Raw genomic sequence first — 20,591 nt, 5'->3', positions numbered from 1 at the left:
TCGATGGGGCGTTTTTACCCAGTGCCAAGCACTTTGTTAGGTACCGTTGTGGACACAGATGTGCACAAAAATGGGCTTCCAGTCCACTGGTTAGGGGGTGGGTTGGGAATTGAACCCACAGCCCTCATAGTTCTAGCCGCAGGAAAAGCTGAGATATTCTGGACAAATTCTGGCCCCACCCCATGGGTTGTCAAAAAAAAAAAAAAAGTGTCCAAAGAAATGTGAACTGGAGGAGGAGAGTCTGGGCAGGCTTGTGTGCTCCTGCTCTCTGGTAAGGGACCTGTTTTCTGGGTTTTCTCATGCCCTCCCAGAATCATAAGTAAGTCCATATGAGTTTCCAGTACTTGGCGGCTGGCCTCGCTCTCGGGGGTCTAGTCAGAAGGAACCTGTGCTGCTTGCGGTTCTGCCTCCCATGCACCTTTCCACCCTTTGGGGTGTCTAAAGGCCAGCATTTCCCTGAGGTGCGGGCAGGATCTAAGCTCTTGCCCTCTGCAGGATCCTTCCTTTCCCTAGTGAAAGAGCTCAGGGAACGGCTGCCATGGGTATCAGGAAGGATTCGGTTAAGCCTGGACATCCAGGGCGACGACTACCTTAGGACTCACTCGCTCCCTCCAGCGATGTCCTGCTCCCCGTCCATTCCCCATAGAGATAAGTTGCATTTAGCACTCCCAGGGGACCATGTAATGGATGGAAACGCGCGGCTCCTCTGGAACCAGCAAGTGAACATCTTTCTTTCTTCCCTCTCTGGCTGCAACAGGGGAGGAGGATAGAGAGAAAAGAAAAGAAAGAAAGAAAAAGCCATGGTGACGCCTGTGGGCTTTTCCTGGAATTTGAGTATTGAGTGGGTATGCTAAATACGGACAGGTTTATCTGAGGAAAAGATCCACACGAACGCAAATTGAGGTTTTTAGAAATGAGATCTGCTCTTTGGTGGAAATACAGACCTCTTTGGTGAGGGAGAGACCAGAAGATTATTTATCTGATCTCTGCCTCCCATAAGTAGCCCCTTGCCCCTCTCCAGCTCTCCCGCCACAGATGTGATAACATCTGGGCTGTTATTATCACCCGGGGCAAGCGTTGTGTCCCCAGGGACTCCGCACCTGAACTGTGGTTCTCCCGGGATGCGCTTGATCTGCCTGCCACACAAGGGCCATATAACAGGTTGGCTAATTGATTCATTCTTCTTAGGTTTTGATTTCACAATCAGAGAATACATAAAAAATAAAGTCTGGACCAAAGCTTAGGTTTCTTTATTCCAGATTGGTTTGAATTAATATTTTAATCACACTTTCCTATACACTGGCTTGATCCTGTCTCCTATTCAAGATATATATATATATATATATACACACACACACATACACACACACACACACACACACACACACACGAAGCAAAGAGGCCAAAGCCAAGACGATGGAAGGGAAAAGAAAGTTCTCTTTTCAACATCTTAATTCTTTTTTCTCTGAAGCGATTTTCTTTTCTCCCGGAGTTTCCAGCATAAAGTGTGTGTGTGTGTGTGTGTGTGTGTGTGTGTGTGTATATGTGTGTGTGTGTGTGTACACGCTGAGGAGAGGAAAGGATCCCCACAACACCCTGTTAACTATTTTTCCTTTTGATTACTAGAAGCCTCAGATCACCCGGAGCTCGTTTGAAATGTGGGTTTGTACACGGTTAAAGGAGACAAACAATAAGAGAAATGCACAATTTCATTTCAACAGCAGTTCCTTAGTAGAAAGCACACGCTCCTTGTGGCTCCTAAGTGGCTGTCACTGTCGGTGCCTGACACAGTTATATTCACAACAACAACAACAACAACAAAGTATGCGGAGGAAATTAAATTATATGGAAATCAATAGCGTCTGACTGCTTCAAACAAATGTCTGTCACGGCGATTATTCTCCAGGAACCTATTTATAAACCTTGAAAGAAACAGGTTCTTGCAGCAAAAGACAGCATCTTCTGCGTTTCTGTGTTGTTATTTATACTGTATACAGAGGAATGCGCGGGCATAATTTAACATACAAATACCCAGCTGTATACATTATATAACAGCCAGTTAGACATCCCAGAGTGGAGGTGTGCCTAAGTAATGCGCATATATTCCGGGCTTGCGATGAGGCTGGGGGAGAGTTTGAGAGAGGGAAAGCACCAAAGGGGTTCTGAGCATCGTGTCTTTCTCCCCATAAAAGGTGGGTACCCTGAGACAATAGCCAGCCCTTTTGATCTTTCCAGATCCGCTGTGGGAAAGGTGAGGCGTGCATTGCGCATGCCCGGGTAGCTACAGGTGCATCACCTGCGCTGTCCTTGTTGGTGGTCACTATAAGAGTGGCTCCCAAGCGCCTGTCGCGGCCGGGCGAGCGCGCGCGCGCGCAGACGCACGGCGCCGCCGAGAGAGAGCGCGCATCAGACAGACTCAGACAGCTGATGCCTGTCAGCGCGGCGGGGCCGGGAGCTCTCGCGAGAGCTCCCAGAACCGGCCGCGAGAAGTGGGGCTCAGGTGTAAGAGGAGTGCATCCCGTCGGCGCGCGGGGCTAGAGCTCTAGGAGAAGTGGGATCGCGAGGCCGGTGCGCGGCGCTCTGCACGGTCAAAGGGAGCGCCGGGCGGCAGCGGCGGCAGCAGAGGAGCAGCAGCAGCCCCCGGCGCGGCCGCCGCCTCCGCGCAGCCAGCCGCCGCGGCTGCAGCCTCCGAAGGGAGGCCGGGGGAGCCGGCGTGCGCACTTTCCCGCAGACTTTCGGAGTGTTTGTGGATTTACATGCCAAGCCATCAAGATGATGTCTATGAACAGCAAGCAGCCTCACTTTGCCATGCATCCCACCCTCCCTGAGCACAAGTACCCGTCGCTGCACTCCAGCTCTGAGGCCATCCGGCGGGCCTGCCTGCCCACGCCGCCGGTAAGCGCCCCACGCCCGCGGCCCCGGCCCGCGCGCCTGCCCCCTCCCCGTCTCCGAGACACTGCATGTCGGGTGCTGCTGTGCTCCGGGTCCAGGTGCTGGGTTTTGCGGGCAGGGATTTTTAGAGGAATCCCGCTGCGAGGCACGTTTTGTCCAGTGGCGCTTAATGTCGTGTTCCCGTCGCCTCTGCCTCGTGTCGGGCGCCTGCGATCAGAGTGGGGAGCGCTGGGGCCATGACTCTCTACTTCCCTCCACTTTTTCTGTTAATTTCACGCCTCGGAAAGGCGGTCTCCGTGCGTGTTCGGGTGCGTGACACGGGTCCCGAGCTGCGAGTTACATTTCCATTTCTTCTTCTTTTCCCCTTCCTTTTTGGTCTCCCACGCCGGTTCCCGGAATGTGTTCTTGTGGCCCCCTCTCCCCTGAACCTCTCTCTCCCCACACTCACGTCCCTTCTCATCTGTCCCTCCCCCCGTCTTATCCTCAATGTGCTCCCCATTCGGTCTTTCCCGGCCTCCACTGTCCCCACCCCCGTTGTTGTTATTTTGGTTGCTTTGTGTTTGGTTTGCCCTTTGCTTGTGCTTTCCGGCTTGTGCGTGGTTTTGTTTTGTGTTTTTGCTTTTTTTCGTTTTGTGGTTTTTTTTTTTTTTTTTGGTTGTTTGTTTTTTGTTTTGGTTTGGTTTGTGTCGCCTGCAGCTGCAGAGCAACCTCTTCGCCAGCCTAGACGAAACGCTGCTGGCGCGGGCAGAGGCGCTGGCGGCTGTGGACATCGCCGTGTCCCAGGGCAAGAGCCACCCGTTCAAGCCAGACGCCACGTACCACACGATGAACAGCGTGCCATGCACGTCCACGTCCACCGTGCCGCTGGCGCACCACCACCACCACCACCATCACCACCAGGCGCTCGAGCCTGGCGACCTGCTGGACCACATTTCGTCGCCCTCGCTCGCGCTCATGGCCGGCGCGGGCGGCGCGGGCGCGGCGGGCGGCGGCGGCGGCGCCCACGACGGCCCGGGGGGCGGCGGCGGCCCGGGGGGCGGCGGCGGCCCGGGCGGCGGCGGCCCCGGGGGCGGCGGCGGCGGCGGCGGCCCGGGGGGCGGCGGCGGCGGCCCGGGCGGCGGGCTGCTAGGTGGATCGGCACACCCGCATCCGCACATGCACGGCCTGGGCCACCTGTCGCACCCGGCGGCGGCCGCCGCCATGAACATGCCGTCGGGTCTGCCGCACCCCGGGCTGGTGGCGGCGGCGGCGCACCACGGCGCGGCGGCTGCGGCGGCGGCGGCGGCGGCGGGGCAGGTGGCGGCGGCCTCAGCGGCTGCGGCCGTGGTGGGCGCGGCGGGCCTGGCGTCCATCTGCGACTCGGACACGGACCCGCGCGAGCTCGAGGCGTTCGCCGAGCGTTTCAAGCAGAGGCGCATCAAGCTGGGCGTGACGCAGGCCGACGTGGGCTCGGCGCTGGCCAACCTCAAGATCCCGGGCGTGGGCTCGCTCAGCCAGAGCACCATCTGCAGGTTCGAGTCGCTCACGCTCTCGCACAACAACATGATCGCGCTCAAGCCCATCCTGCAGGCGTGGCTCGAGGAGGCCGAGGGTGCGCAGCGCGAGAAAATGAACAAGCCCGAGCTCTTCAACGGCGGCGAGAAGAAGCGCAAGCGGACTTCCATCGCAGCGCCGGAGAAGCGCTCCCTCGAGGCCTACTTCGCCGTACAACCCCGGCCCTCCTCCGAGAAGATCGCCGCCATCGCCGAGAAACTGGACCTCAAAAAGAACGTGGTGCGGGTGTGGTTTTGCAACCAGAGACAGAAGCAGAAGCGGATGAAATTCTCCGCCACTTACTGATGGGGAGTGGGAGGTGCAGGGCGGGGCAGAGCGGGGAGCTGAAGGGGGCTTTTCGGGGCCTTTCCCCGAGCCTGTTTTCCTCTAGATTTGGAGTGTCCGTTATCTTGCTTGCATTTGGGGAGTCCCTCCTAGCGCACTCTTCTCTACCCCCCTCTCTGCTCTCTCTGCCCTTTCCCCTCTCCAGAAAAGAGGACTGCGGTGCTGGGTGTGGACGCGGGAGAGCCAGGCAGGAGAGAAAGAGGGAATATTTGGGTGAGCGGGAGTCAAGGGAAAGGAAAGCAGAGATTGGAGGAGGGGTTTTGAGGAGCAGATTGGTTCTGGGGGTTAGGGTGGGGGGAGACTCGGGAAGTCTAGGGAAATGGACTGTTTTTGACCAGAGACACTTGTCAAAATCTCCTGGGGACCAAGGGACTATGTACAAAAACAAACCTACCAACCACCAAAAACCAGACAAATAAAGACAAACTAAAACAAAACAACAAAAAGAAAAAAAAATGTTTTAGAAACTTAACTCTGGGGAACCAGGTTCTGCAGCTTCATTACTCCCTAAGGAAGAGAGAAAAAGAGCACCACTATTATTACCACCCACCCCAACCCTACATACATAAATTGAGTTAAAATAGAAAACCAAGCAAACCCGAAGGTGAAATTCTGGGTAGCAAAGCTAGTTGTTCTGTGTTTACTGCCCCCCTCCAAGTCTCATTTCCACCCCATCCGTGTCCTGTTTGATTTATTTTATCCATTCCAATGAGACTCCTATAGCTGCACTCCATTGCCAGAAAGTGGGGGGGGGAGGGGAGGTGGGCACAGCAAAGAGAGGGAGGCTATTCAGGAATCCCACATTTTCGGGTGACCTGGCCTATACTCCTGTGGTCTGGTCATGTCTGGTGGGGATGTTTAGGGAGAGAGGGAGGCACAATCTGAGCTGACTAAAAGGCAGAATTTAGGGTCTCCGAAATAAATATTTTATTCTAAGATAATAAAACAATTTAACAAGGTTTTTCCCCTTTCATTTTTGCTTATATCTAAGATCTGGAAAACATTATTTTGAAATTTCTCCCCCCACCCCTCATGCCCATGGAACTTGCTTGCCCTTTCATTTATTTTTCTGAGTGTGGTTTATTTTAAACTACCTACTGACTTTTCCCCCTATTGATTCAAATACACTGTTGGGGTGGAAGACACTAGGAAAGGTACTGTGCCCCATTTTCTCTCTAGAACAAGACCCATCTTGCTCTTCTAGGTACCCTTTCTTTCTCTCTTGAAGACCATGAAATCGTTCTGGAAATACTGGAAAGTTTCTGCTTTCAGTTGGAGCAGGACTTGGCTGGGAGAAAAATCAGCTAAATCCCAGGAGAGAGGAAGACAGGTTTAAAGCCCTCCATTTGTTTCAAAGGGGTCTGCATGTTGGGGGGGAAGCAGAACAACTGTGTTTCATTATTATTATTATTATTATTATTCAAAAGTAATTTATTGCTGGGGATAAATGTTGGGTAGCAAGAACTTTAATTTGCACTATCAGTCTCCCAAATAGAAAATCATGTATAGTATTTCATAGTAATAATCAAGGTACTCTCTGAACTGCTGATGGTTAAAAACAAAAACAAGGCAGCTGAAGGTGGTTAGGTAAAATGCCTGCTTGGTGCATAAGATACTCTTTTGATCTCTTGTGGAGATGGTTTATCACCATCCTTTAATAAGAAGTAAAAAACTGAAAACAGAACAAATGAGAAAAGGAAAACTCTGCCATTTAACAAGACTGAAATCATGCATGATCTGAAAGGTGCAGAAAGAAACACAATTAGCTCTCACTCTGGTTAGGCATTATTTATTTAATTACGTTGTATATCATTGTTTGCAGCGCAAACATACTATGCATTTGAAACTGAGCACTAAACTGGGCTAGCTTTCTGATAGACCGTTTTGTGGATAGTGTGATTTCACAGTCTACTGCCTGTTTTCACCGAAAACACAACATTCTTGTCATATTCTTGTATTTAGAGGAAGAGAACAAAAGGAAAATTACTGTAAATATTTTCTTTAACGCACACACTCACAATGGTTACAAAACTGCCAGTGTTAATCCTGAAATGTCTCACGATTGATCTACCTGTCCATGTATGTCTGCTGAGCTTTCTCCTTGGTTATGTCTTTGCTCTAATACCTTTCCTCCTCCCCACTCCTATTAGAACCATTTCTGTGCGCCAAAATACAACAGGGGGATGTGTCCCAGTACGCTTACAAATAAAACATAACTGAAAGAAGAGCAGTTTTATCATTTGGGTGCATTTTTGTTTATACTGGGCCAAGTCCTGGTAGAGCCGGTCAAAAAATGAGCTTCAACCACAAATACAAGGGAGGATATTGAAAGGGGGATAAAAAGTGAGGAAGGGGTGAGAATGATGTATTTTTCTGCTGAATCAGAATTCACTTTCAGATAACTCATGTGAAAAGCGGTGCTCTGAATAAAATGAATTCTATATTAGTTTCCTGTGTTTATCAATTTTTTTTTTTAACTGCAGAAACTCTTAAACCACAGTTCTCACTTCAGAGTGGTGGAAGGTAATAAATAACCAGGCCCCCTCCCCAAATTAAATTGAGGTTCAGGGAAAGAGGCATTTGGAGATTTCTATGTGGTGTTTCTAGCCTATAAACATTTCTTTAAAAAATGTTGTAACTAAATGACTTTGCTTTGGAGGTTAATAAATATAAAAAATCATCCACGGATCTGTCCAGCCACCATGTCAAATGCCTGTGTTCATTTGAAACATTTAGTGTGCCACCTACTGCTCCAGAAAGACCAGAGGTACTTTATTCCTTGGTGACCCTGGACTAGATCAGATGCCAAATGTACAAAGTTTCTTAATAGCTGGGATTATATCTTCTGACATCATCCCATTTTAGCCAAATCTTTTTAATTTCACCGGCAAATCTGTGAAACAAAACACTTGATGTTCAAAAAAGAATAGTACATTTAAAAAGCTGTGATTTTAAACAGTTGTTAATGTTTAAAAAAGCACTAGAGGTATTTTTAAAAATAGATCTCTTCCATCAAAATTGATTTGTTTTTGTTGTTACTGACTTGAAATGTCATCAAAGTTTTTAATAAAATGCATTTGTAAAAACAAACCAACCAACCAACCGTTATTTCATAGGAAAGTATGACCGGATTTCATTGTTGGAGAACCAGGAATGAACAAATGAAAAGATTTACAAAGGCTTTTTTTCCCCCCAATCTGCTCCAAAAGCAAATGTTGCAGGCAAATACATTTGTATTATATAATGATGACCAATGTATGTAATAAGAACTTAAGCATTTGTTTTGTATTAAAATCCTTATCAAATAAAAAGACAATATTATGTTAATAAAACATCATGAAAACACATGCTTTGCAGAGTTTCCTATTTTATGTAGTAGGAAACTGTGCAAAACAGAAATGCTTTGCTCTCTGGTGAGTGAATCTGTGTACCGTGGGAAGGAATAAGACTGTTCTAAGACACCTTTGTCAATTTAGGAAGAAACAAGCAAACAAATGTCCTCCTGAAGCGAGAGCAAAGGCTTGTCACTCAGCGGTAGCAGACCTTTCAAAGTTTTCTGGTTGGGAAGAGGAACCACACTTTAAGCACAGTCTGAAACCAGTTGGTGAGTGTAAATACTAAAATGTGTGGCTGCGGAACTTTAAAAGAATGATCTTAAAATAAGTTGGTGAGAGTGGGAAAATTGGGCTCCGTTTGTATTTCGGCTTCTCGGGAAATCCAGGCGTTCGTGGAGTAGGCAGGGCAAAAGAAAAATAAGCATGAAATGCACCTGTCACGTTGATGCCATTCATTCATTTTAAATTTCAGTTTGCCCCAGCCCTAGCTCAGAGTCCTGCTCCTATAGGTCTGAGAAATGATGCCCTCAAGACACATCAACTAACTTCTGAGTAGATTTTTGTTTAATGCGTTTTCTTAAATTGCTCTCAACTTCGATTACACTTTCATAAATAAACCGTAGCACCCACTGCCATGATGGCATACTTTCTCCTGATACTAAGACTACTTCGGTCCTGTTACCACACATAGCCAGGCCAACGGAAGACAGGGCGTCCTAGCTCCTAGGACTCACCTGGCCAGCCCCCGCCCACGGCCCGCAGCCGCGTCGCCCGGGCCTCTCTCTCGTCTGCCCTGCGTGAAGCATCCCTGCTCCATCTTTCTAGGGGAAGAGCTTTCATAGTCTAGTCCATGAAGTGGGAATTGTTGAGTTCTGACTTTGGCTAAAAAGCAGTGTTCCCCCACTCCATTCGAATTGCCTTGGTGGCCCCCGGGATGGTAAAGGTGATGACCACAATTATTATCTGGTACGGTTCTGTTTATCCGTGTTATTGGCGCCGCAGTCTCAGCCCCACGATGAGAGCCACACAGAGCTCGCGGGCGGTTTCAAAGGAGACCGCAAGCTTAATTGATTTTTTAAAAATAGCAGCCGAATTCTAATTCTCGCGGGGAGCCTCTTTTCCACCTGCGAGATAAGCCTTGTCGCAATAATTACGTTATTTAATATTTGATCAAACCTTCGCGCCGCCACCGCGGCTGGCGGCGCGGGGCCGGCTCGCGCCCTCCGGGGCGGCGGGCGAGCAGCGCTGCCGGAGCCGGGCCGGGAACGTGCGGCGGAGGCGCGCGACCGCCCCGCTCCGGTTGTCTTGCTCTTTGAATAATTCATGGCTTGAGAGTTCTGGAAATTAATAAAATGAATGATAACAAGAAGCTAATTAAAAAGTTTCGTAATTGTTGTCAAGTCAACTTGATAGGAGACGGGCAGGCCTCCCTCTCCCCCTCTGCCAGAATCGGGAGGCCCTGTAGGGCTGGGCGCGGGCCGGGAAGGGCCTTGCATGTGGAGTGGACAAGCGCTCCCCGGTCTCAGGGAGTTACTTCGGGGGCCGCCTCGTGGGTCTGCTCCCTCCCCTCCAGCCGCCGCAGTCTGCTGCTCACTCGTCCTCTCCGCTAGACCTCGGACTTCCGAGCGGGTGGATGGGCGGGTGCCGTTTCACACCGCCAGCGGAGATGATTGGGTCACAATTTGCAGCCAGGAGGGACCCGCCCTCCCCCGACCCGTGTAGGGTTCTCCCTCTGCCACCGAAACACCCGCCCACCCGGGGACGTCCGCGCGGGGAATCCCAGCGCCCCAAGCGCGCAAGCCTCGGCCAAGCGACCGCAGGGCACCGGGTATGCGCCCTTCCACCGCCTGCCGATTGGTCTGAAGGCTTCCAGCCACCCGAGACCGCAGTTCCTCTCAGACAGCGGGACAGCCACCAGCCTTCGGGCCCTGGCTGGGAATTGGCCCGGCCGCCAAACACCCCAACGGATAAGCGGTCCCGGGCCTGGACCCCCGGCGCGCTTGCGCAGCGGAGGCGGGTGGCAGGCGGGGCGCGGACCGCGGGGAGCGCCCGGCGGACGGGGCGCGCACGGAGTGCGCAGGGAGCGCGCGGAGCTCGCACATGCGCGCTGCGAGCTCCCGATTTCCTCCGAGAGGTGAGTCGGAGTTCCGCAGCTGGTAATTAGGAGCTCTCAGAAGTCTTCCCCTACCATGTAAGTGTCTTTGAGGGTGTCCCGAGAAAAAAGGGAAGGGACTGGTAACTCACTGAGGTTAAAAATACTCCCCTTCCCACAGTTTGCCTAAGTCGAGCAGGCACCTTAAACACCACGAAACTTTCCAAAACTGGTTTACGTTAAAAAGAAAAAAAAAAAAAATTGGAAGCAGTACGGTATCGGTTTTTGTTTTGTTGTTGTAGTTAAGGTGCACACAACGAAAACCCTATTAAGGATTTGAACTTAGGAGGCAAGGATTTGCACCCAGGGTGTTAAGAAGGCTGGCCACTCTGCTTCCGTCCGGGAGAATTCAGTAGAATCCTGGATCGGAAAACGGGGGTGGAAGATCTCGGTCCAAGATAACCTGGCAAAGCACAGGTAGTGAGTCCAGCGCCCGCTCCCGCAAACGCAGGGGTGGAGAGAGAGCACCCCGTCCCACTCCCCGCCCCAATCCCAAATGCCCTGAGGTCGCAACTCTGATTTACGAAGGCAAGAGTATAAAGAAAGAAGAGGGGAAACTGAGGCAGCTAAAAGAGAGCTTGGACGAGAAGTGGCAAAAGAGGGGCTGGAGGAGAAGAGACTGCCCACCTTGGTTAGGCAAAAAGAATTACAAACAAAAGTTTGATAACTCTGACTCCTGGCTTCAGTGCAGCATAATGTACACAAACTTTGGTAGGCATGGATCAGACTAAACCAAAGTGTTGACAATTTCCAGCTGAGGAAATACACTTACACCGGTCTCTCCACACCCTAACCCCCCTCCGCCCCTGCCAAGTGTTGACAATAAACATTTAATGAAGGCAGGGACCTGGCTGTCTCCAGTCAGTGTCAGAATACTTTAAGCAGACCATTAGCACGGCTTCTTCCACTTCAAACATCGCGCGCTACACTCTTAACATTATATTAAAAAACAAAAACAAAAACAAAGTGTGAGACAAATAATATGTTTAAACGGATATCTTAAGTGGTCTGTAGTAGTTCTGATACCCTCTGTACTTATTAGCAGAAACTAACTCATTGTAGATTACTCGCGCTTAAAAAATGTTAAATACAGTTAATGCAATATTAATCGCCCTTTGGTGATATAAAATGCAATATTTTCAGACAGCTATCGAGCTTTTCTAGAGGAAGAGCTGATGAAAAGAGTCACAGCTGAATAGTGGAGAGAAAAAGCCCGGTATTTATTGCTTTTGTTTGGCTTTTGGCTACAGAGGCAGGAACCTTCTAATGGGGTAAGGACATTTATTTTATCTGCAATCTATTGCTGCGAGAGCAGGGGCGGCAGATGGGGCTGGTGCGATATTCGCAGTGTAATTTAGACCAAATCCTAATAACTAATAATGATTTATGTTAATTTTGATCATTTATGCGACTTTACAAAAGCGTTGTCATGAAAGAAAGAGAAAGAGCAGCAGAATGTTCTGGGGGCTCTAAGGCTGAGACCGGAGCTCAACTACCCTGCTTACAATATGTTTTGTGAGTTAGCAATGGAAAAATACAGGCATTTTAAAAGCAGGTAGGAGCTCTTTAACTTGGGCAGAGTTAATCTCCCTGGGGCTTGCATTTTTTTTCTGAAAATGCACCTAAGTTGAGAGGAAATGAGACGCTTTTGAGCGAGAGACTCATCCTAGTTTGAAAGAAAACAGATATGTTTCAATTGTTTCATTTGCTTATATTCAACTAAGCGGTCGCGTGTGCGCTTGCTTGCTTGCGTGTGTGTGTGCGCGCGTGTGTAGTGGAATCAAGTGTGTGCGAGGCATGAGTGCGCGCCGGGGTCTTCCCTCCAAAGTGGAAGCTGAGCCTGGTGTTTGAGATCAGCCTTAGCGCCCGGGAGCAAGCAGTTGCACACCGCCGCCACGCCTTATGCAAAAGTTTTATTACTGGCTGCTTAAACAAGTTGCTGTATCTTAATCTTCACTTCCCTTCTGATATTTGTTTGCCTAGAATCAACTTTTGAGAAGCTCTGCCGTCTCTACCTCCTGTCTTTCACCTCCCCCAAGGGATCTCAGGGCTTTTAAACTTAAAAGTGCTTCCCCTCTCCTCATCCCCCTGGTAACGTGGCACGGGTTCAGAACCCCAGGGGCTGCCAACGGGACGTAGTTCTGCCCAGGAACTGGAGATTTTTGGCTGCCACGCAGTGCACTGCAGAGGGTCGGAGCGATTTTGAAAGGGAGGGTGCGCCTTGCTCGTGGCAATTTACTTTTTCGGATACCTTTAGCGCGTTTCAACGCCTTCAGGCTATAGTTTGAAAGTAAAACAGCATCAAAGCACCTCCTTATTAGCTCTGTATTTGAGAAATCCGAAGATGAAACTACCTAAAAGGTTTAATAGGGCGGAACAGCATTTATTTGCCAAGCAAACAGCCAGAGTACAGTTCAAAAGGGGTACAGTGGTTTATCAGCAGGAGGCTGGAACAAGAACGTTGGGTAAAGCGAATTTCAAGCTTCAGTTATGCTGTTAAACCGTTAAAGTGAATGAAATAAGCTTCAAGTGGGATGTCTTCTTTGATTTTGAATATCATCTCCCTCACGAAGTACATATATAGATATACACGTACATATATATATCTATATATCTATATATCTATATATAGATATATATATCTCCTAGAGGCTTTCCCCACCTTCAGAGTTATAGAATTATTGTCAAGACTTTTGCTTGTTTGTAAACTTTCAGGTTTTGTAGATCAAGAATAGTTAGCTTTCTAGAGATTTGATCTGCAAATGTATCTAAAACATGATCACATCTTTTACAGTTAAAATATTCATGCTTTTCTTCCTCTTTTTCATATTTCAAAGCTGTTGATGTAAAAATATATTTAATTTCTTCTACTAGGGAAAAACATCAGGCTACATGATTCCGAGAACTTTATTTCCTCAAGGATTAGGCTGTCTTTTATTTTTGCTTTTGAATCATCTCTAGCAGTACCTGTGCTGTTATTGCATTGTCAGTATTTTCAGTAGAAAGAGGACTTTAAACAAAATAAATCCTTAAACAAAATAAATCCAGGCAGGTGATGCTGCCTGTTTACTGATAATACTCAAGAGCTGGTGAGCTTGAAGCTGCGCCTCCACGTGCATCTCCATATACAAACAGACGTAGGCACAATTTTTACTGTTGTTGTTGAATGTAACTGAGTCTCATTTCTAAACTTTATTCTGGTTCTGTCCCAATGTTTCAGCACCAGACACAACGCTTAAAATTGAAGAGTGGTGCATTATTGAAACTCTCTATCAAACAGCTCTGGGGTGCAGCCTTTCTGAAAACGCCGGCTCTGGATGAGGTCTGACTGTCTGACTGCACATAAGCCCCTAATATGTTAATGGCCGTAGGGGATGCCTAAGGTACTATCTCAAGCTGCTTCGCACACCATATGTCAGGCCGTTAGCCACATGGATCTATTAATCAAAAGAGCTGGAGAGGGAGGAGAGGGTCTTCGAAAGGGGGAGAATGAGAGCAATGGGGGAGGGGAGGAGACTGAAGAGAAAGCATTTTAAACCCCCATCATTTCTCATTTCTTTTCTAAAAAAATGAACAAAAATAGCTAAAGAAGACTCAGCCAATGCAGATTTTCTTTCTGTCAAGTTAAAGACTGTTCAAAAATCTCTACTAGAAGAATTGGGAGAGTATCTGGTGCTATTAAAATACAAGGACATTTTACCTGAAGGATCTTGTTAAGGGTTCCTTTATTGCAAAACTTTTATAAGTAGGACTTAATACAAAAAATGTTATTTTGTGACATAGGTTGTTTTGTAGATGAGCTTTATTAAAAGTGGAGGGGGATGGGGAATGGGGCAAATGTGCATTTAGGGGATGTAAAGGGGCCTGAAGGGAGGCACCGAGAGGATTTGTAATGAATATATAATTTATTAATATTTTATCTACATGTACAGTAGCGTTTTCATCACCTTTAGTTCTTCGGATAGCAAATAAAACGTCTGTACATTTTTATCCCTTCCTTTAGGCTGGCTTTATGATACATGAAACTGCAGAGTTTACTGGGTACAAAAAGTATTTAATTGCATTAGGAGGACAGGAAATGAGAAAGCATTTAAATCTCCCATCTTTCTCATTTCTGCTTTGTTTAGAAGTATCTCTTGCCCTTGATTGTTAAAAAAAATTTTGGTTAGATAAATAGTTTAGAAAGTTTGTATAACCTTAGAAGTAACTATGTATTCAGCATGGAGATAGTTTAAATGAATAACTCTGGTATAAATGAGTAAGATGGTATCAATTAATAAGGCATCAGGTCTATAAGAAAAAAATTTACGTTCTTTCTTGAAATGGTGAATATATTTTGTCATGTGTCATAAATTTAACACATTACAAAAGTACTGATTTTTAAATGTCAGAAAAAGAGCAATGAGAAGAAAACATATAATCACTTAAATTTAAAAGTTGCATTTTTTTCTTGTGTGATGCTACCTGGGGATACAGAAAATATAAAATCAAATGTCAATTAAGATATGATTGTTGTTTATTGGTAACCAATGGTGATGAACCATATGAGGACTTGATTTCTGGATTATTAATTTTAAGTTTCAAAATCTATAATTAATGATAAAATTTAAGAAAGAATATACTTGAAGATGATTTTTAATGTCATGGCTCGTAGGCATGATTTACAGTATTAATTTATGGGATGATGGAATGACTGAAAAGTTTATTGATCTTAGTTTTTAAATATATATGCAAATGATTGACTACTTATATGTATTTGAGAGCACAGATTATACAACCATATCACAAAACCTTTGTCATTAACATAGATTCACAGTACTCTATTATATTGGACTTGCAAAAGAGAGAGCAGGATGCCCTTATTTGTCTAAAAAATACATTGAAGAAGATAACTGTGAAATTGTGCTCGGTGAAAAAAACTCTATAAATGACATCTGTTATATCATTTATAGAATATAAATGGAGTATTTTATGCTGTATATTAGATATGATATATTAAATATTCTTTATTTTTACAAAAGCACCTATCTGTGTTTATACAGAAGTAAGACTCTCAGAAGGAAAGGTTAACATTGGCAGGTACCAAAACACCAGCACATTAGCTTATTTGGTTCAGCTAGAAAATCATCAGTAACTCTTTTAGAAAAAAAAAAAAAAAGCATTGAAAAATGGAGAATTGTATTGTAGAGAACTGCAGTGAATGTGTAAATATGAGGGGCTCTGAAGCACTGAATTTCACCCAGGAGATGATGAATACATAAAAAAAAGATCATCCTGAATTTCAAGAGTAGCTGGGTAGAGAGAAACACTTATTATCTTTAAATTTTGGTGACTTCCACACTAGTCTTCATTTCTTTCCCTGTAGTTAAAAGGTAGCCCATATATCTGTCGCTTTGGGTTTCCATAGACTCGTAACTTAATTCCTTCAGGCTATTCATCAGCACAGTAATTAAACTAGCAAATGGATGTAAATAAAGTGAAATTGGTTTCATGACAGATGAGGCGAAGAGGCCTCTGACATGAAACAAGGCAGGACAATAATGATTTCGGCAGCATCGGGCTATGGAAGGAACCCCAGCTGGATTTATTAGGTGCTGCAAGTGATTTGCTGGAAGCGGGCAAGACAAGAGCACTCTTTAATTTGACAGGAATTTTGCATCCTAAGGAGCATATTGAAATATAAATCCAGAAACAAGTTCAGGCAAACTGTAAACAGATGTGTTATTGGACTAAAGGTACTACTCAATATTAAAAAAGGAAGAAGCATAGAGAAATAGTAGAAAGGCTTCAAATGCACAACTTATTACTTAATCCTGGGGAGTGGCAAATAATTCTGAAACTTTTTTTTCTTTCTTTCTTTTTTTTTTTTTACTTATGAGTTCTATTGCTATTTCAGGGTTAGCAATTTTGCATTTTCAAGTTTATTTATTTGTGAAAACAACTAATACAACAGATGATTTTAAAAACCAGCATGATGAAAACATCTGTGGAATTTATGGGTATATGCATATGTGGGAGGAGAATATGACAAACTGGGAGAGAAGCCTGGATGGCAACTTATTTAACAGAGTACAGTTATTACTGCATTTAAATAAAATCTGAGATAAAGATCTGGTACCAGTTTATTGCCTCTAGCAGTCTGTGCCTGGATACCCAGAAAGCAAATTTCTAGCTATAGAGAGAAATTGTGTCAAGCCTTTGATCAAATGAAGCCTTGAAATCAGATGTGGATTTATCCTCACAAAATAAGCAGTTCCATAGACTAGGAGGAACCAAGTATAGCCGAAAATTGATGAATATGAGAAAAAGAAGGTGGAAGGAATGAGTTCTTGGCTAGCTCAAGAAGACTTAAATGGAAATTAAGTCACCAATTCCACAACAATAGGGAAGTCCCACATAGAATAAATTAAAAAAAAAAATTCACACTAGGAGCAGATTAGCCCCTTTCTCTATGAAAAAATAAGAAGTGCCCTCTCCAGAAGATTCACGCAGGATTTTCAGCACCATGGCCAACACCCCCCACCCCACAGCGTCGCAGCGGGTGGGGGAGGGTCGGGGGTTGCCGCAGTGGGGTGGAGCTGGAGCGTAGCCACTGACCCCCGAAAGGTGAAATCTAAATACCCATGGAAGTCTACAGAGGTCTTAATTATTTAGCAGTGGATTCAGGAGAGTGGGGTACTAACATGGCCCAAGTCCCTCAAATCTGTTAGAGAGCAGTATTTTAAGAGAAAGGGTGGAAAGGGTAGGAGAGTAGGTTATCAAAATTCTTAATGAAAATAAGATCTTTAGAAAACAAAACTCAGCACCCACTGCATGCTCCCTCCCTTCTAATTGTGGGTGACTTTCAAGCCACGGAAGAATTGATAATGAAACTCAATTGGCTTTTTCTCTAAGCCTGTTCTTTGTTGTTGTTGTTGTTTTTAACAGAAAATATGCCTAATTATTTTGAACTTATTTTCCAATCACAAGGCATAGGCAAGTCCTTTAATTAGAATACAGTCGGGATAGGGGAGCATATGGAGGAGAATGTCAAGAAGAGGGTGCCAGGGGCAGATCCTCAGAAATCTGTATTCATTTCTGGCTCTTATTTGTTCAGTAATCTCTACCATCATAACTAAATCTTGAAGCACTGATGTAGTTGGAGTTGTTGTTGACTTAACGTCAAAATTCAATCACTGGGGGTTTTGCATCAGCCGGGCTACTTATTTGTCTAATAAATCCGTCATTTTGTAAGAAAAATATTTGAGCAGCCGTACTTGACCTCTTGGTATCCACAAGTCACATTTATTTCTCCCAGTTTACAAATGCAAAATCGAGATGATCATCTAATGCCTGGAGGAACTGTGTTGATTTCTGATTGGATTTTAGATGGAAATGTCTATTTTAAATACCTTGTGATTAAATTGTACATATAATAGAATCCATGCATTTTAAGCTGATTCCTGCCTGGAAACTTAACAACCTACACTGGTAGTCACACATACCGATGCCAAAAAACCAAAAACCAAAACTCACCCCAAATCCCACAAAATATGAAGCCCACCTTTTCCAAACACCTAACATTCAGCCTCAATTATAAGACTTTATTAAAACCAGAGTATCATCTTTTTTATCTTAAAATAGTTATTTTATAGATGGAGCCCGCCCTCCCCCCCCCCCCCCCCCCGCAAAATGTTCTAATTCCTGGAGGGTAGGGCTATATCATCTCAATCCCAGGGACAAGGCACACAGGGGGAATTAATGGCTGTGCCTTCAGTCTCAAGGTCGAAGCTGAGTGTTGTGTCTACTGCCAAACTCAAGTCCAAGGAAATCCATATCTCCATTTCTTGAGTATTCCTAGTTAAGGAACATAATGTGTTGTGTTCGAATTTTATTCTCCAGTATACACTGCATTTGGAGATTGCCTGAAAATATTTGTCCCACCCCTTTCCTACTCTTTCTCCTTCCAGCACCGCTCAGTGCAGAGACCTCTTCACAACTCAAGATTCTTTCTGAAATATTTGAGTAAGGCACAAGGGTCCATTAGAGAGTTTCTCTGTGTAATGTCGGAGAGAAGGAAACACCACCGGGACCCCATCTGTTGTGTTGGACTAGAAAGAGACATCTTCCGAAGTCCGGCTGGAGAACTGGTTTTGCCAGTTGGTGATGAGATCGGGCTGAGGCCTCTGAAACCTGCAACAACAGAACGCTTGCATTTATCCACGTGGCGTGTCCTTCGGTTTGAGTCCCGCCTACTTGACAGGGAGGCTGTGGTGTAGACTAGCTGCACCTTGCTTGGCTGAGGGAGGAGTCTGGCCTCGCAACCCAGTCAAGTTTTGGACCCCCTTTGCTTTTTCTTTCTTGCGGGAGGGCGTGTGTCTGTATGTGTGGATGTATACTTTTCGATTAGTGGGGGATGTGTAGAGAAAGTATTGCCCAAGCTTGTTTTCATCTGAAGCCATCGCGGTGGTTTGACCCCATCTGTTAGAGTTCAGGCTGGTGGTGGCCAATTTAGGGGGAAAGTCCCTTAGCTCCCTCTGCTTCCACGCTCGCTCTTCGCCAGGTTTCCTCCCTGGGAGCCCCGCGTCGGTTCCTCCTGAGTGTGGTGTTCGTGCATTTCCGCCTCCTGCTCAGTCGACTCTCAGACTTTGGAGACTTAAGCGTCTCTGTCGTGGTGGGGAGAGGGGTGCTCTTCTCCAACGTCTCGAACTCGATCCTAGTGTGGGGCTCTGGAGCCGCTTTCCACGCAGTGGCGGGCTGCCTGGCCGCTTGCGGCGCTCGGGGATGGGACCACCCTCGGAAAGGAGCTGGGCGGTGCGCGGGGGTCGGGTGTCCGGGGCGCGCTCCGGCATTGGCTCGGTTCGCCGGGAGAGCTGGAGGGGTCGCTAGTGAGCAGCAAGCTCCGCGCGCCGCGAGGTCCGCGGTGCGGGGTTGACTCGGGGCCTCAACTTGCTGGGAGCGTGCACTCCGAAGCTCAGCCGGCGCCTGCTACCGGCCAGTCCCAGCGAGAGGCTGCGGGGATCGGGAAGCTCTGCCCGTCGTATTTATTTCTGAGCCTTTCTCATACACATTTCACTTCCATTTCCAAGCCCCCCTCACCCCCACCCCCATCTGATTAGTTCATTTCCCCGCATAGGATCTTAAGGCGCTTAACACACCCAGAGAAGAACCAACAAAACAAAACAAAACAAAACAAAACAAAACAAAACAAAACTACCTTTAACTCTAGGCCCACCCTTCCTCGTGAAAGCAACAATCTTGCAACAGCAGTTGCGAGACCGGTAGCAGGCGGGAGGACCAGATTCCGTCTCTCTGCGCTCCATCCCCTGGGGCTGGCTGAATCTACAGTTTTTAGGAGGTGAGGGAATACTTTTTTAGACGTGACAAAACGGGTCAGATGATTTGGCGAATTTGTCCAATATTTGTTCCTGTTACAAAAGCATACTGCTGGGGGCTTTTTGCGTCATTAATAATCCATCCTGCTCTTTTGTCGCACTCTTCTCCTTGTCCCGTCTTCCCCTTCAGTTCTTGAGAGAAACAGGGGGAGGAGGTGCTCCTGGTTTGCCTGTACGTCTGTCTACTGGGAAGGATGTCTACTAGGACTTGGCCTTCAGAAGTGGAGATTACTGAGAGAATTGGGATGTGGTTAGTATGAGGAGACAAGGGAAGGCTGCGTTTTGTTATGGGGGTCAAGTTTGCTTGGGCCTCCTCTTGGCTTACAGATTCTTCTCCACCCCCTCACCCCAATGTTGAGGAAAGGACTTCTGCATTTCCATTGGCTTCCTGGACTCAACCAGGCAATCAGAAGCTGGTATGATGTGCCAAGACCGTACAGGCCAGGCAGGAGTGCAGTTGTGGTGGGTAGGATAGTTAGGGGGACGAGGTGTTTCAGAGACAGATATGTTTTTAAATCTAGATGACCCTAAAGTTACAAATGCGACAGACATCATTTCTTGGAGAAACCTAATGTAAATACTCAAAACTTCTCCTGACAGGGTTTTGAAATTAGCATTCACCTCTGTAAAGGGCTGACAAGTTTGTGAACTTTTTAATGAGAACAAAACTGGAGTAAAAAAGGAGGAAGCGCTTTGGTATTTGAAAATATTAATGTTAGCTTGTGAAAATAGAGGTACTACACTGCAGTTATTAGCAACTTATAAAATCTTAAATCAATACAAATTAATTTAATTATGATTTGTAATTGCATTATGCATGATCAATTTGAAACACTACATTAAAGATAATTAGAGCTGGGTGCCATCACTCGTCACTCTCCTAATAGCTTAATGAAAAGGAATGTCATGTACCACCTTTGGGTTAAACCTGTAAATTAGGATAAATGCTTGTTTTCCAAT

At 46.3% G+C, this 20,591-nt stretch overlaps 1 protein-coding gene across 1 annotated transcript; it reads left to right on the top strand.

The window, feature by feature from the left end:
• The first annotated feature begins 2,668 nt into the window (after positions 1–2,668).
• Positions 2,669–5,679, top strand: POU4F1 (POU class 4 homeobox 1). The gene is made up of 2 exons (XM_044250689.1): positions 2,669–2,895; positions 3,589–5,679. Exons 1-2 carry the CDS (start codon positions 2,773–2,775, stop codon positions 4,729–4,731), a joined length of 1,266 nt encoding a protein of 421 aa, XP_044106624.1. The 5' UTR covers positions 2,669–2,772; the 3' UTR covers positions 4,732–5,679.
• The last annotated feature ends 14,912 nt before the right edge of the window (positions 5,680–20,591 follow it).

This window comes from Neovison vison, chromosome 5 (genome assembly GCF_020171115.1).
Source record: "Neovison vison isolate M4711 chromosome 5, ASM_NN_V1, whole genome shotgun sequence".
NCBI lineage: Eukaryota > Metazoa > Chordata > Mammalia > Carnivora > Mustelidae > Neogale > Neogale vison.
Note: the sequence above shows the minus strand (reverse complement) of the source record. Positions and strands in the feature narration are given on the sequence as shown.